This window comes from Lissotriton helveticus, chromosome 4_1 (assembly GCF_964261635.1).
Source record: "Lissotriton helveticus chromosome 4_1, aLisHel1.1, whole genome shotgun sequence".
Lineage (NCBI taxonomy): Eukaryota > Metazoa > Chordata > Amphibia > Caudata > Salamandridae > Lissotriton > Lissotriton helveticus.
Window position 1 is genome coordinate 1602446100 of NC_136063.1, and position 18245 is coordinate 1602464344.

Sequence of the window (18245 nt, forward strand, 5' to 3'; positions counted from 1 at the left end):
TTTTTTTTTTTTTAAATATTGAGTCAATTCTAATTCGATTTGCGATCCTTATTGTTTTGCATTTTGACTTTATTACTGTTTTAGTACTGCAAAAACACTTTATACATCGCACTGAGTTAGGCCCATCTCCTCTGTGTCATAGCTGCCAGGGGGTTGAGCTCAGGTTTATTTAGTGGCGTGGAGGGTTCACCCTGACAAGAGTTGGTATTATTCCTTGAATTGAGCATTTATCCTTCTCAAATAATAATAATCCAACTTCTTACAGACACAACTGCAATGTGTCTTTTTTCTTATGGAACCAGCTTATAAACAAATATATAGCGACATCTTCTAAAAGAGACCAACTGTGAAGTATGTGGGTCTGCTGTCAAACACACTTGTAGAAACCTCTGGTAGGTACTAATACAGCCTTGACATTTCCCATCTGCTGCATAAAAACACATGGCTAATCATCTGTACATGCTTCCGGAATATGAAAATGAAAAAGTTCAAGACAAAGGACACAGTTAAAAAATAAAACAGAAGATAAGGCTGTAATTTTTGTAGTCTAAAAAGGAGTACCTGTGCTGGGTTAGATGCAAATCATAACTAAATGGCTATCAACATGCAACAAAAAAAAACATGTTCAAATAAAATCACAAGGAAGGGTTCAAATTATTAATGTACTATGTAAAGGCATGGCGATGCAAAGAGGAAAATAAATTAAGGATGAATAGTACCGTCAAGCAAAATAAAAGCCGGGACCAGATTAACTATTTAAGTATAAAACTTCCAAGCACACAATGTATCACTCAGTAACAAATATTTCCACTGCAGGTCTTTGTAGAAGCAATCTGAATCTACAAAAATCAATCAGGTTACTGAAAATATTGAAATTTCACTTTGAATGGGATGATTGACATACAGCATATGTGATGTCCATTGAGTGCTGTTTTTTAAGGCAGGAGAAATGCTTAATTCAAACGTTCGATCAGTCCACTTTCAACACCTCATTTGCTATTGAGCGGTACACAACGTTTATCTTCATAAACAAAAATAAATAGTTAACTACTGAAGCGGAAGGTACTTTAATTTGGATATTGCTTACTTATTTGTGCTTGAAGGTTTATGTGAAGCAATGTTATGTGATGTCTACTGCGCTAAATATTAGATTAATTTGTTTGTCTCAGCACTTCATATAAAAATGTCTGAGGTCAAGGACTCATCCCTGGGGCTGAGTCACTAAGGAAGCATGTGTTTGCATTTCTAGTTTTTATGAATCGTTTTATTTTTGCATTATTGCTTAAGATGTATTGTCGCATTCAGAAGAGAGTGCAGCAGTGTTAAAGTACAAATACTGAGTAAAGTCAGATCAAACATTTGAATAAATAAGTTAAAAAACGGACTTACCTACAACCATAAGCGTGAACTCAAATCCTCTTTTCACAGACTTTCTATAGACTTGATTTGGAAGATTTGCAAAACCCACATATCCTTCAAGGTTCTTCTGTTGCTAAAATTAAAATTTGCGTGAGATTAGTCATTCTGTAAAGAAGGATATAAGAAAAACATCTAAAAATCATTTATCTCGATTCAAAATAGGAAACTTTAGGATAAAATTATTTTTATTGACAACAATCACAACAGTAACTCATTTGTGCAGGTTTATCTGCATAACTCAGGAAATTTCTCCCAGGATATTTACACAATGTTAATAGAATGTTTTCTACTGGTGTCACTATGAATGAGACATCTGCGATAGCACTGGTTTGGAAATTTAAGGCATGGAATTAGAAAGAGGGGGAAGGAAAGGAAGAACAAGCATTTACAATGCAACGGTTTCACCTTTGGAAAAGTTAGAGCTATTGGCATTGTAAATGACAAAATTTGTATTTATGTGTTGGTTTTGAAAACAGATAAATAAATGGCATTGTCATTTACATTGCCAATAGCTTAATCCCTCGCAAATGTGAGACCTATTGTACCGTACGGACGAGCTCAGCAGACAGCAATTACTACAACACACACACACACCCAGAGCCAGCCACACACACCCAGAGCCACACACACACACACACACACCCAGAGCCACACACACACACCCAGAGCCACACACACACACACACACACACCCAGAGCCACACACACACACCCAGAGCCACACACACACACACCCAGAGCCACACACACACACACCCAGAGCCACACACACACACACCCAGAGCCACACACACACACCCAGAGCCACAAACACACACACACACACACACACACACACCCACCCACCGCCACACACACACACCCACTCTCCCCGCGCCTAACAAATCAAGCCCCAACCGCTTTGTGGCACTCTACACTCTCTCTTGTATCAACCGGTGGTGCACTTTGGCCATAGAGCCTACTGTTCAGTGAACCAAAGAACTACCTTCTGTGGGCACAGGCCCAGTAACACATTGTCCACTGAGGCAAACACGTCTCTAACCCCTGTATGGTGGTGGTGGCACGTTCGTCACTGTCCTGTACCGATGACCATCCCTCACCCCATGAGACAGTGCCCACTGCCCTGGCGAGGGAGGGACAGCGAGAAGACTTCGCGGCAAGAGTGTGAATAGGAATTCCTTATAAATGCACTAGGGGGAGACATGCGTCTGCTAGAACACATGTACTGCACTGCTGAAGTGTAACTTCCAGAGGTCGCTATTTCACTGACGAATGGCTTGTGATAGGAGGAAACATATGGGTACCAGATGCTACCACGATACCGTTACCAGGGCAAAGGTACCAACGCCCTGGTGCAGCACCATCTTTCAGTAAAACTGCCCCTTGTGTCGTTTGTAATCAACATCTCTGATCACTGTTCCACATCCCTATAATGCTAAAGCAGCACCCCTTCATCGGCTGTCCGCTTTCTAAATATAAACCGCTGCTGATTAACATATCTTTAATTTGATTCCGATATCAACTCTACAGCCAGATTCATTTTCTTTTTATAGCCCAGCATACTTCTGCCACTGCCCCCATTGGTTTTTTTTTTTTTTTTTAAACCTTTATTGTACAGAAGGCGCTCACAGATACGGGCCTACAACCCACCGGGCGGGCCACCACAATAAAGAGACATACGAGGCAATACAGGAGAGACAACAGGATTTCTAAATAGCTCATATGAAAGGCAAAGGCAACAAGTCTTTGAGTCGCCATCACGGACAGGATAAAAATAGGTTAATTTTATAATAGAAAAAAGGGTGTCACAGGATAATGACAATCTGTAAAGTCCAGAGGGCCGTGGTGGGCCGTGAGCAAGCCGAAGTCTCGAATACAGGAAAAGACCAGAAGAACAGTACATTTTGGCAAAGGCAGAACGTGAGTCCCACATCAAGAACAATCACAATCGCTGCTCAGCACCCACCCACCACTACCAGGGCACATCATAATAAAACAGTGAAAAATACGCTTACAAAGCTAAAAGCCCTCCGTTACAACAACCCAAGGGAGGAAAAGAAAATGGGGGGGGGGAAAAGGGAAAACAAAGGGAGGAAGAGGACATCAAAAAAAAAAGGGAGGGGGAAAGTGAGGGCGCAGCGTCAGTGCACGCCCCCCCACGGCTAACAAAGCACCCAACACTAATTCGGCACATGGAACCAGTGGCAACAGGAGAAATGAATGCGTAGTAAACCGTGACAGGAGACATACCAAAAGGGCCATGCCAGCACAAACACCCCGGGGGGCTACGTGCCAACACCGCGCCTCGAAATTAGGGGATACATAAGAGCCATAGAACCAAAAAGAGGAACAGGGAAAGATACAATAAACAGACCCCCCCCACCACCCCGCACAGCCCACCCTGCACCCCTGCAGAAGGCTATGGCCTACCCCCCAGCAGCGTGCCTGTCGCCCTAATTAGAACCCGAAATATAGAGAAATATAAGAAAGAAAGAATCACTTAGAATAAAAAAGGGGGGGAAGGGAAAACAGGGAAAAACAGCGGGAGAGGAGCCACATAATCAAAACCGCTTCGGCTCCCACCCCCCTGCCCGAAAATACTCAGAGCCCACGGGAAGATAGTAAACACACGGATAAGCTCCAGGAACGTAAAGACGTATCAAACATAATCATACAATTATGAACGGATCATCCAAACCATACCACAAAATAACAGTCCACAGAGGCAAGATCGGCTCAACCCTGTCCTCGTTTTTCGCAAACTGTAGTCGTCCAACGCACCAGGAACCAGATCGCATGGAACCGGAGGTGAATAACAGGGAGTCGAATCAAAAATACACTCAAGTTATAGCGATCGCGACCCGGATGATCCAGAAAGTACAGTAACCACTTCAGGCAAAGCAGGCAAAGTTCCGATGAGAATACGGAGAAAGCCGGTCCAGCGGCGCCGTCACAGGATCTTCGTTCGGCCATGTGAGGCAAAAGAGGAAAAAGAGACCCATCGAGGTCGGTCCAGACGGGATCCAGCCGGGGAACCTCCGGAATAGAAGGAGGCACAGGACGAAGAAGGGCAGCGGACTCCCGTACATCCACACCAACAGCAGCCTCCAGGTCCACGACCCCAAGGAAAGTTCCAGCAGCACACAACAGAGATGAAGCCGCACAAACCGAGGGGGGTCCGGCAGGCCCAACAAAGGGACCCCTCTCCAGGATAGCGGTCGGAGAGGTCATGGGTGCCCCCCAGGAGCGCAGGGCGGCGAGGATGTCGCCAAGCGTAGGCTCACCTTCACAGTATTCAGCAAACGTGCCGCGCGGCGGACCCGCATCGCCGGTCCCCGCAAGGCCGAGAGTCACGGGGCCGGCCGCCATCTTAGAAGCCCGGCGGGGCCGCTGCGAACACCGACCCCCGCCCGGATATCAGCGGGGCAAAACAGGATACCGGCAACCACCAACGGAGGTGCCACCAGGGCAGGAAGGGGAGCCACCAGAAGAAGGCGATGCGCCGGCACCCCACACGCCGCCGGCACCGTTCTCCGAGTCCGGGCGGAGGAACTCAAAATGGCCGGGCCGGAGAACAAAGGGGAGACGAGCCAGATGTACGGTTAACCCCGTCCATGGAAGTCAGCTCCCCAACACCAGGCCGCAGGACCGCCGGACCAGGACCGGGAGGCCGCAATCAGTCCAGTAGCACATCGGCCCCTCCGACCGACTCCACACCACCACCAAGGGCCGGCCACCGCGCCCCGTCCAGCCCGGGCGCCGCCAAGGAGTGCCAGGCCCGGCCGCTCCGGAGGCCCCGAAGCAGACAGGGGCGTAACTCAGGATCCGTGACACCCAGGAATCACCGGAGCAAACGGTAAGTGCCTGTGAGTTATCGTCGTTCCACTGCACATCGTGGAATACTTCCCGGGGCAGGATAAAGTACAGGATATTTGTTGCAGACAGGAGAGTGAACGGAGCCGAGCTAAAACGCGGCCATCTCGGACGCGAGCTTGGCTCCTCCCCCCACTGCCCCCATTGTTGATACATTCCTCGAAAGTCGCCATACGTCAGGCGACTTGCTCCTAATTTTATAAACATGCCAAGCATCTCTATGCTGTATTGTTCCATTGACTTGTAGGTATTGCTATTCGCCTTCTTAGCATACACAGCTCTTATTTAAAAGCTAGTACCGCGATCATGAACGCAAACTACCACTTTACCTGGTGTGGGGTATGCTACCACCCGACACACCAGGTGCAAAAGCTAAAATACTCAAGCTATATGCCTTTTCAGCTCTTGAATCATTTTCACTTAGGTGCCCGCTTAGAGTGCAATTCCTCTAAGAGAGGTGCACTCTCCACCAGTCACGCACTCACCTGGTGCAGGGAGGTCAGCCCGTCCACATTGGCAGTGTTGATGTCCGCCCCACGAGCCAAGAGCCGCTTCACCTCCTCGGTATCCCCACTGGAACAGGCAGCTAGAAATACGGCGCCGTCCTCAAAACGCACCCGGGGCCGCCGCTCCCCGCTCTCCTCCAGGGCAGCAGACGCTGCCTCAGAGCCCCGCCGCTGCTCGGCACGGCGTGCCCATGCAGACTAACCCCGCCGTACCCCCAGCTCCGGCTCTGAAATCCTGGGTGCCGCGACCCACGAACCGTTCGACTGACCCTCAGAGCTCCCCAGCCGCCATCTTACTGTTCCCGAAGCATCTCAGGAAACCGACTGACGCCATCTTACTATTCCTGATGTACCTCAGAAATCTGAGACTGCTACTTTACTGTTGCCAATATCATCGGACTCCAACAAACAACGTCGTACAGCTTACAGGGTACACCGGAATACATAACAATATTGCTCCTATTTGGGAAAAAGTTTATTTTGTAATATATTTTCTATTGACGAATAGCATCCCGGCTTTCTAAAACGCATTGAAGCATAAGGATGAAAGTAGCATTTTTCCCAAATTGCTGCTTCTAGTTCTAATCCACATTTTAAAATGCCTAAAATACGAACAGCGATGATCTGATGACACAGCTGTCAAAACGAAATGGGCATAATATAATGTTTCATAACTTGTCACCATTAAACTACTTGTCATCACATTGAAATCCATTGAACATATAATTACACATTGCAAAATAAAACAAGCGAAAGCACAGCGTGCCCTGTAGGGATTCGGGGGCGTGTTTTTCGTGCTCTCCCCTTCCCATTGGCTGGAAGGTAAAATTCCAGCCAATGGGAAGAGGAGAGGGCGGGACTTAAAAAAAAGACACGGAAACACCCCCGAATCGCGTTGTGACGGGGGAAAGAGTAATTGACAACCATCTCTTCCAATGGCTAGCCTCCATTTATGGAGCTAGCCAATGGAAGAGAAGACGGGACAAAGCCCCACACTGTAGGATCATAAGATTTCGCCTACGCGAGCACTGCTGCGCAGTGCTACGGCCAGGCGAAACCTAAAAATGAGACAAAATGGGGGAACGCAGTTAGAGAGGGGAGTACACTTTTACAGGACCATAACTACCCCTGGGACCTGTCGCCCAGGAATGCAATGTTTAGGAAGACATGTAAGTGATATCACAATGCAGGGTTTCAGTGCTAAAGCTATAGCTGCAGAAGACCCAATTCAAGTTACCAGAATAAGTCCATCAATAAAGGATAGTACGCCATCCACGTTACACAAAATGCACTTCTTTTCAGCATGCCAGGATTTTAGTATCACTGGGTTCTGAACAATTTCTTTTATACTAGAGCCAACAGTTCTTTGCAGAGGGGCTGCATCCAAATGGTCTTTTGTTGTGTTAAATTTCTAAATTCCAGGAAAGGCAGCATTTGCCAATCACCTTTGTGAAGTGAACCCCACCCGCCTCCCCGACTATTGCCCGCAGAAAGCATGCCCAAACATCTGGGTCCCACAGAGCTTCCATTATTGTACCTCTGCCAGGAGGGCATCCTGACGGAGACTCTAGAGGGCATCACCTTACCATCATCAACTTGGGCACAACCCTGATGCTCCGGGTAGATTAAGCGTACAACTAAAGGAGTTTTGGGGAACTGCAGGGAATCCCACGGGTCAAACATTAGCTGCTCTCTGCTCGTTTTAAAGTATTTCAATCTTGTTATCTAGCAGGACTTGTTATCCAGCTGGATCCAGCATGGTACCTTCCACCACCAAGTTCCTAAAATCTCTGATCTGGTGCTTGAGATTCAAGGTTTTTATTTTGCTGCAGCTCACCAGTGAAATAAGTGGCTCCTAGTGCAGAGGAAGGAATAGACTCTTAGGTTTAGGAAGGCTTTAAAAAAATCTGTTGTTGCAATCTATATCACAATGATTGAGATTTTCAGTTATTAATCCACTGTTGTAGTGCCTCATATGTATGATTTGCTAGAGCTTCAGGATACCCCTATATAGGGGAGACTGAGTCACCCTTTAAAATTGAATATACACAAATACAAAACAGGTCCTTTACCTGTACACTTTGGTTCACCAGTATTGATATCTTTCATACACTCACAAGATCAAATCTTTCTCGTCGTTGTAGGGGTCATGCTGCAATTATAACAAGTGGTAGAGAGCTAAGCAGTACACAGTAAAGCCCAAACGCGTGACATTGTTAGTCAATTCACATCACTTTGGGAAAAACCAAACTTCAGCCAACCAGAGAACAATTCTTGAATTATCTTTCCCACTCAAGGGTCACAACACCTCAGATTTCTAAGCATGAGTGTACAAAAAAGATAAATGATGTATTTAATGTTGTGAGCCACGCCTAGGGGAGGGTCACATGGAATTTATGAAAGATAGCAAAATTGGAGAACCAGTTTTTTCTCTAGTATCGCAACTTTCATAGATTCACATGCTTGAATTGCATAGTAGGCAGTAAACAACCCGACGAATAAAGAGAACATGTGGAGTTGGGAACAATACAATGTACAAAATGGAAACATTTCTTTTATAGGAAAAAACAGAACAAAGGTGACTCAACTCATTGAAATAAGTAAAACAACTTGCTGGCGTTGAGGGCTAAAAAATGTGCGCACTGGTGTGTGATACGGGTAATTTATCACTGCGCTCCAAACACCCTCATCTTTCTGTGGTCCCACTGCCACTGGGCCACTTACAACCAAGCTACAACCTATACAAAAAGGAGCGCACAGATCATTAATCCTTCACAAGCAAGGTGCTTAGAAGTAGTACATTTGACATTCCCATTCAAAGAAAGTCCGTAGGGAGGCTTTTATTAATGTTCCAAGTCTTTGTTTATTTTGTTAATCCATTATTTCATCCAGAAAACATCACAAGCCAACACATTTCATCCAAAGTGAACATCATCAGGGCTCTCTATTTCAAGAATATCACAATCTCTGTTCTGCCTATTGGGCTCTGCCCATTAATCCCCGCGGTAAGGTGCTCATCTGTAGGCTTCCGCGTTCCTTCTCACGCGTTTCTGTCTCGGGCCTATTCGATAATTCCCGCCGTATTCATTGAAATAAGTAACAAAGAACTGCTGGTCTGGCAGCCGCTTCTTGACTGGGAGTAGAATCTAGGCAGTAATGTCTAGTGAACATATGCCAATTTATCCACATGGTCTCTCTATATATATTAGATAATGATACTCCAGCCAACTGTGTCATAGAGGTTGCAACACTTCTAATCGAGCGAGATCTAGCTTCAGTGTCCAGTGGTCTTCCTGCCATTTCATGATAAGGCTCAAGCTGCCAAAACCCATCTGGCTATGCTGGTTCTTGTCAAGGCTTGGTCCTTCCTTTTGGAGTGCACGAGCAACTAGAGGTTGGTCAGACTTTCGGAAGGGTTTAGTTCTTTTGATATAAAATTTAAGGCACTATTTCATGTCTAGAAATGCAGTGCTTTTTCAGCTGTATTTTATGGATTTCGAAAATGTGCTTTTAGGACAACTGGTTCATCAAGATGAGTCTGTTGGAACTTTAAGACTAAAGCAAGGGTTAGTCCATTAAGTAACACTTTCCTTTTTAAATTGAATGTAAAGATTACTGAATTGTAAAAGGCCTGCATTTCACGAATTCTCCTCGCTGACATATATGCTAGGTGAAGAACCATCTTCCATGAAAGATAGTTAATATATGGCTTACAAATTGGTTCGAAAGGCCTCATCATTAATTGGACTAGCACTGTATTGAGCTGCCATGTAATGAGAGGCTTCTTGATCATAGGGTAAGCTCTAAACAATCCTTTACCAGCTGACAGACCATATGCACTCTGATTCAAGGAACGTCTGAACCTAGAAATCTCTGCAAGGTGAACTGAGTTGTGCAATATGGCAGGCTGACCCAAATTAAGCAAATATGGTAGTATTTGAGCGGAGGTTGAGGAAAGAGCATGGCAATTGTTAGAGGAACATCAATTGCAAACCTTTAGCCATTTTGCTCTGTACGATTTGTTTGTAGAGTCTGCGCTTGCTTTGGCAAGGGTATCTGTAAAGATGCGAGGCGGAGCGCTACCGAGGACTGGTGGTCTCCCATTACTGATCCTGTCATACCTCCTTCCTTACAGACTGACCCCTGGGATACAGGACTGGACGACGTGGAAGAAGAGCGCGGCGCCTTTAATTGGGCGTACTCTGAGGAGGTGGTGACCCCTCCTCCTGTATTCGTCTGCGAGGCCAGATTGGATAAAGAGCAGGAAGTACAGACAGAAACGTGTGACATCACCTCGGAGGAGGAGGAGGCGAGGAGCGGCGTCGGAGAGCGGTTGAAGAGAAGCGGAGAAGTCGGAAAAGAAGGACACCGAAGGAATTCCGAAGAGCAGGCCGAAAGAGACGAACCCCACGGAGAGCCAGGAGGCCAACGACCCTGTGAGCCGCCGTGCCACTCTCCCGGGGGAGGAGCGTGGCTATCCCAGGTACGGGACCGTATGGCGGTGTGGGTGGGAAGACGGCGTGCGTGTAAATAGTGTATAGCAAACCCCGTTTGTGTTTCCTCGTACCCCTCTCCTCTTGTGTTCATTACCCCGCGATTAACCCTCACTTTCTGTACCCTCCCCACGTCACCGACTACATAACAGTAAATCCGACACTGGTGACCTTTCTCCACTTCACACGGCCCCAAGGTGCAAGTCCCCCAAAGACTGTAGAACTAACGGTTCCCTCTCTGTTGGTCTTCCTTTCTATGGGCTCCGGAACAACGAGACGCTACCTTGACCAGACCCTGAGGACAAGAGCGGAAGACCAAAGACCCCGGAGAAGGAGAATACCACGATTCAAAGACGGATCCCAGTCACTTTGCTAGGGAGAGACTTACGTTTAGGACCAGGAGAACATTGCAACCAAACCCTAAACGTACTATACCAATAAAACCGTCCTTACTCCCAAGACCTGTTGTCCAGTCAGTTTCTGCTTCAACACCGGAGTTGCCTATCAGACCTGTCCCAGAGCCTATTCTCGGTCCTAAGGTTAACCCCTCACCCCTACACCCGGTCACAGTATCTTTTCTAATGAAGAGCCAGGACGCTGAGTTGAGTGATTCTGGATTGGAGATAATCAACTAGCCATTGTTTCAAGAACAGAATGTGCTGAATGGAAGAACGTACGGATCACTAATGACCAATTTCCTCGCATTTAAAGATAGTGCACAGCATGAATGCTTTCTTGATGATACGTCCACCACTTGCTAAGACATTGTATATAAAATGCAGATACGGTACACTAAGGATAAATGCAAGTGTAGCGAAGTGGTCTACAGATAGTAATGACATATGCAGTTTATGTTCTAGTAGAGCGAGGGAGGACGATTTCCATGTGGTACCTAGAAAGAAATGGATTAGACCTCTCTGTTTAAACATAGGCATAACATCATACAAAGAGGCAGGAAGGATCTTACAAATTGATACTAGTCAAGTCATTGTCTTTGGGATCAGTAGATTTTTATTAGCTACAAACTATATTAGAGCTAATTCGGGCCTGAAATTTTAATTAAAACACTTGGACTTGAAAACTATGATTTATCCCATCCAGAATTGTTTTAAAGGACCTAATTTTAAATTGTATATGCCTTCACTAATTTTTTATTATTATTTAATAAGGTTTTTAATGCAATGATAACTGTCCCCGTAAGTGTTTCCAATTTTTCTACCAGTATTGTATTTTATCACGCTTGATATTTTTTAATCTATTTGTATGTCTTGTTGATGCATCTTTTATGGGACAACGTACCGAAATAAAGATTATGAATTGAATTGAACTAGCCATTGTTCCTAGAGAGCATTCCTGGAACTGGTCTGAGTGGAATGTGGTGCTGTTCTGACAGAAAAGAGAAGTTCTGTGAACCAAAATTGCCTAGGCCATGCTGGGGCTGTTAAAATAATTTAACAAGGTTCTCTCTTTATCTTGTTGAGAATTTGAGAAACCAGAGGGAGAAGTGGAAAAGCCTAAACAAATATTTGCATACATGCAATCTGAAAGGTGTTCCCTCACGACACTTTGTGCGGAAAGCTACTTGCATAATATGGGCATTTTCAATTGAGAGGAGTAGAAAACAGGTCTAGTGAGGTGTGTCCCCATTTGTGAAAAATTGTTGACAGCACCACAGTATGACTCATCTCCCACTTGTGGCATTCCTTTGAAGATCTGCCTAGATAGTCTGTCCACCGGTAGTTCATCCCTTGGACATGTGCTACACTTAAGAAAATCTTGTGATGCAGAATAAAACTAACAATATCTTGTGCTTCTTTGGATAGTAGGGGGAATTTCTTTCCGCCTGGTTTGTTTAGATAAAACATTGATGTGGTATTATCTATGCGTTTTAGGACAGAAGATCCTTTAATACTTGCTAGAAAGGAGTGCAGTCCCAAAGCCTCTGCTCTTAATTCTAGGAAATGTAAGTCTTCTCTTCTCCGTGGTTGAGCGTTTTCCCTCTTACTTCGAGGTCTTGCAGATGAACTCCCATAATCCCTCTATGGAGGCATCTGTTGTCATTATAAAGCGTGGTGATTTGTTGAAGAAGAAAAACTCCAAAGAAATGCTTTTTTTATCCATCCACCATTTCACAGCTGTTTTTATTTCCTGTGTTATAGTGAGGACATCGAAGGATCCCATTCACTGCATCCATTGTTTGTCAATTTATTCCTACAGTGGTCTCATGAACAAGTGATAATCGGGAATTAATGAAATGCAAGAGGACATCACCCACAGGATTGATTTGTCATCTCCTGACTGCAGTTCACTTTTTTCTTGAAAGCACAGAAGTCTACAGCATCTTGATAATTCTTTCCTTTGTTGGAAAAGAAAAGCACACTCACGAATCCAGAATTGTTCCGAAGAAAGTAATTTCAGTGCTCTGAACAAGGCAGACATTTTCTGTTAGTTTGAGGTCCAATGTTTTAAGATTTGAATGCTGGAGTCTGTTGAAGAGAGTGCTTCCTGGTATGATGGTGCCTTTATCAGCCAGTTGTCTAAATATGGGAAAATCTGATTACCCTTTCTTTTCAGGTATGTAGCAATTGAAGCCATGCATTTACTAAATATTCTTGGGGCAGACTTTAATTCAAACAGGAGGATTTTGAATTAATAATTACATCTGGCCACTTTGAGATACCGCTTGTGTTTGACATAGATAGGAATATGAAAGCAGGCACTGAGTTGGTCTAATGATGCCATAAAATCTACTGGCTGCATAAGGTGGAGGATATCTTGGATCAGAATTTTTTATATAAAAAAAGTCATTCAGGATGTTTAACAACTGTGTCTTTCTGTTTTTTTCTTTAGAAGAAAAAAACTGAAGTAGAAACTTGTGTTTCGTTGTGCTTGTAGGACTTCTTCTAGTGCTCCAATGAGTATAAACTACTTTATTTCTTCCTTTAACAGACAGAGGAGTTGATGTGTCCTCCTGCAAGGTGGATTTCTCAGAGGTAATTGAGTACATAACAAGGTGTGACCCTGTTGGATAATGTCGAATATCAAACGGTCTGAAGAGATATTTCACCTCTGCTCGTAACAGAAAGAGTGTTGCTTACATTCAAGGGAGTTGGACATAAAGGGAAGACCAGAGTCATAAGGTTGTCACATAAGGTTGTCACTGTCTTTTGAAAGGCACAGGTCCCCTTCCTGTACTGGCAGATATTCTTCTGGGGGCCAGTCTATTGTAAGCTGCAGCCGGGATAGCTTGGTATTTTTGTAAAAGTTGTAAAAGTTCTTGGCTATATCCCTGTTGAAACTTCTCACAGCATTGATACCTGTTGGTTTGGTACCCTTCCCTGAATAAGTACTGTCCTCTGCCTCTGGTTGCTCAAAATGGTTGGAATCAACATAGTTGAAGCATTCCTAGAGACCTTCCTGTCTCCGTAATAATCTGGATTGATTTGAGGGCATCATCACATGCTTTCCAAAAAGTTCATCCCTATTGCATGATGTATCTAGTACCTTAGACTGTACCACAGGTTAGAAAGAGGTAGCCTTCAGCCATCCCTCGCATCTTAAGACTGCTACTCTAGCCAGCTGCCTGAAACCAGTTAATGCCACATCAACTGCTGTATCAATAACCCTTGAAGATGTCCTTTTTTCTTCCTGAAGGATATCTCTTTCCTCATGTCTTCCGGTGAAAGGTTGTTAAACTGCGCTAAGTCTGCTGAGATTTGCCAGTCATACCTGCTCCATATTGCAAGGGCGTTACACGCTCTTATAGACATTGCAGCCATAACAGAGAAATGGTTACCAATATTATCCAAGCTCCAGCCCTCCATTTCAGGAGGCTTGGAACATGGAATGGTGGAATTTGTTTGATATGGTTTGCGATTATCACTGAATCCGCCTTAGTATGTCCTATTAAACAAGCTGGAGAATTGTTGGGGGCTTTGCATTTTTTTATTTATCAATACTAGGTACTACTGCAGTGACCACTGTAAGGATTTTTATTTTTTATTACATTAAGCCCTTCTGCCATATATGATGTATTATGAGTATCAATTTCACGGATTTCCTAGTGGTTTCCTTGAAATCATGTAGACCGCAATCCATTTGTTGTACTGGCACAGGTCATTCAATTGTTTTGTTGCCCTTTCCAAAAGCGCATGGAGACCCTCCCCCCCTCATTCATTAGCTGTAGAATTGGTAGCCGAAGGCGCGGGAGAGTATTACACAGGGGACATAGAATTTCCCTATTCAGTTTCCTGGATAGTAGCCCAATCGTTAGGTATTTGGCCTTCCTTGGGTTAATCAGTCAACCCTGTTCCACATAATCGCTGTGGATAATAACGGGGTCCATCTGCCGTGGTTGGGGCACAACAAGTTGCTGTATAACAGGGTTTTCCTCTTGCACTAGGAGTTGACGAGAATGGGGAGGAATACAAGCAGAGGGTTGTGCTGCTGCTGTCGAGTGGGACTTTCGATTTCCAGAAATCTTTTGTAGTAATCATTAAGCAGCTGCCGAAAAGCAGATACTGGAGCTATAGGATCCTGCATCATTGGCTATTGAAACAAGTGCTCATCAAAGGTAATTTCATATCGATATTGCTCTTGAAACTCATCAAAAGATCTTTATTTATCCTGAAACTAGCATACTTCAGGCAAGTAAGTTGTTCCTGCATGCTCTTCCTCCTCGGTCCCCCTGACATTTAACACCCAGTTGCGATGGGGTACTCACTGCCCAAAAGGTCCATCAGAATCCGTACTATCTAAAGAAGGCGGGCAGGTGGCAAATGTGAATCCTTGCTTAGTTAAGTCGGATATGGTTTAGGAGTTAGTTATAATCGTTGATGGTGCTGGCCATGTGGGAAGTGATATAGTCTGTGGCTGCGGAGCCTTGGTTGGGAGTCGTCGACAGGGCTGCCGTCAACAGTACCCATCGACGGAGTCGATAACTGAGTCGATGTCAATGGTTTTGCTCTTTAAAAAGCTGTCAGACGGAGCAGTCATTGGCTATCTTGCAGACAAAGTGATTGTCAATAGTTGTGACACTTGTATAAACGTAGATGGTCTCATCAACGAAGTCGTTGACACTGACGAAGATGCCACTGATATTGTGGTGGTATCGTCGGTGTAAAAGTTACTTCTGACCTTGTTTTCCTCTTTTTAGATGACCCAGGAGATGATTGCTGGAATCCACAACACAGATCCAGCCATCTGTCATTTCCTTTTTCTTTTCTCTTTTGCCAGCTTCTTAGAGGGCTCTTCCCAGGATTCTTTTTCAAACCTTTCTTCATTTTTCTACGTTGGAGTGGACGTTGCCTGCTCATTATAACAGGAAACAGGAGTTGCTGCAAATTTTTTCTTCTGTAAACACAGAAGTCTTGCCTCCCTGTCCTTCAGAGTTTTTGCAGAAAACGTTCTGCAAGTCTACAGCCTTGTGACCAAGATTTAGTCAACAGACTATCATTGTGAGGGTCCTCTGAGAAAAGACTCTGTTTTTGCAAGGTCTAAATAACTCATTTTTGGACCCTTCTGACAGGTTATAAAATGGTCAGGAAAATCACAGATCCAGTTTAAGTACAGAAAAAATACAAATAGCTTCTCAAAGAACGGAGCAGAGTTCAGGGACGCTCCCTTCACACGACACATGGTTAGAAATCTGAGGTGTGGTGAACCTTGAGAGGAAGGATGATTCAAGAATTTTTTCCTGATTAGCTGAATTTTGGTTCTTCCTAAAACGATATGAATTGTCTAACAAGGTAACTATTGGGCTTTACTGTGTAATACTTCAGTCTCTACTACTTGCTATAATTCTCATGGGACTCCCACATCGACGAAGGAGAAGATTCAAGCGTGCAAATCTATTAAAGATTCAATACTGGAGAAACAAAATATTTTGGGCTATGAACTGTCCACAACCCCAACATACGAAGTATGGCCTGCTCATCAGAAATGGTACCCGGGCTGATGCAGGTGGACAAGAACAGATGGGCACTGGCGGAACTAACGGTGCACAAACATCTGCACACGAGAGGCAACGGGCCAGATTCACTGAGGTGTTGGGCCACCTATTCAGAAAAACTTGAGGCGAGTACAGATAATCAAACCCCCTGAAAACGTACTCTCTACCTTTGGTAAATAATACACAACCGGGATTTCACCTCTCACCCAACGCTGATAAACACCTCATTGGGATTGAAAATCCAGGCATATAGGTGTGGGCACCACCCATGGACCGCCATCGGGAGACAATTAGAAGTAAATTCTCCTGTCTACCCACCTATCATGCAATGCCAACTCAGTAGATAAAGCCACATATTTCTTACCCAATGTTAGAATTACACATTTGACTCAAGGTGTTATTATTCTCAGCACTCCGTAACGGGTAGCTTTGGAACTTGCCCAAAAATCCTAAAAGTGTGAACTTTGATGGAGTAGTATGCTGTATAGTTCAGGTGTTCACTGCATTATGGAAGTCCATTTAGCCACTGTTGGATATTTGGTGCTCGACCACCCCAGTTTTGGGCCACCAGGCCTTTAGCTAGGAGAAGTGCTAAGGTCGTGAATTGGTGGTTGGTATATGGGATTTTTTGTACCCATCCAAGGAGTGCCACCAGTGGAGTCTTGTATGGGAAAGTTAACCTCTTCAATGCTCATGACGAGCTGAGCTCGTCATGAGCCACGGCGCTCCGGTGCTCATGACGAGCTCAGCTAGTCATGAGCCGTGGAACGCTCACACGCTGGGATAATTCCCCTGCTGTGCTGAGCGTTCCACGGCAGGTAATGCACCTGTGACGAGCTGAGCTCGTCATGAGCACCGGAGCGCCGTAGCTCATAACGAGCTCAGCTCGTCATAAGCATGGGGGCGCTGTGCGCGCCCCCCTTCCTCCCCAGCACAGCGGGGGATTAACCCCCGCATCGAAGGGGTTAATAATCTTTTGCTTACTTAACAAGATGTTGAACAAAACATTCCTGAATTTTAGCACTTATTCAGGTGGGATGCAAAAAACACAAGCCACATTCACAGAGTAGGCTACTCTGTGAATGTATCTAGAATTTATTCTTATTATCCTGATTTTGGTTAGAGTTCGCCCATCTGAGCACAGCAATACACCCACATTTCACCTGTAGGGAAGGGAATTTAAAACAACGTTCCAGCCTACTCTGGCTAGGCAGTCATGTGTGGGTAGAACCTCCTGTATCTCTCTGTATAGTGTGGCAATAGGTTTACTGGGACTTTTTCCTGTGTTAAGCGACTCAACTGGTTAAAATTTATTAAGTTCCAGGAGGAAATAAAGTGTTATTCACCTGCATTAAAAGCATCACATCATATACTGCCAGATGTACGCAAAGATAGCAGCCACGGCCCGGGACCATGGCCGACATTCCCTTAAGCCCCAGAACACTCACAAACATTGAGCACTATGATCACATTGGTGGTCGGCGGAAGTTTGTAACCCACCTATATAGGGTGTTGAGGGAGGATAAAAGGGGCAAGCCCCTTAAGGTTGAGGAGAGATGGCAAGAGGCCAGTGACTAATCACTAACGCTGACAGAATGGAAAAAAAAATACATGAAGAAGTCAGGAGTGTATCAGTAAGTGCCAGGTTTAAGCAAATACAATATATTATCGTTCACATGACATACCTCTCACCTCGGCAACTGCATACCATGAATGCAACACGAGACCCGCAATGTCCCCCATGTCAACACACACAGGCCGATTTCATACATATGGTCTAGCACTGCCCCAAAATACAAACATACTGGACTGAAATACTAGAACAACTTAACAGGATGACGGGTTTGTAATATGACCCTTGAAATACAGACTTGTCTCCTGGGATTGATACCTAGAAATCCAAAACGAAAGACTAGCAAACGATTTCTGAAACTTGGACTTACGATAGCTAAAAGGCGAATAGCTGTACACTGGTTAACCTTGCAGGTCCTAACTATAGATAGG

General features: G+C 44.7%; 1 protein-coding gene across 2 annotated transcripts in view; it reads right to left on the reverse strand.

The window, feature by feature from the left end:
* Positions 1-18245, reverse strand: part of SEPTIN7 (septin 7) — a 525571-nt gene that overhangs the window by 364007 nt on the left and 143319 nt on the right. For both annotated transcript variants that reach the window (XM_078688225.1, XM_078688224.1), the window contains exon 2: positions 1390-1492. In XM_078688225.1, coding sequence (XP_078544351.1) covers positions 1390-1399 — 10 coding nt within the window. In that variant the 5' untranslated portion in view covers positions 1400-1492. The remainder of the gene's footprint in view (positions 1-1389; positions 1493-18245) is intronic.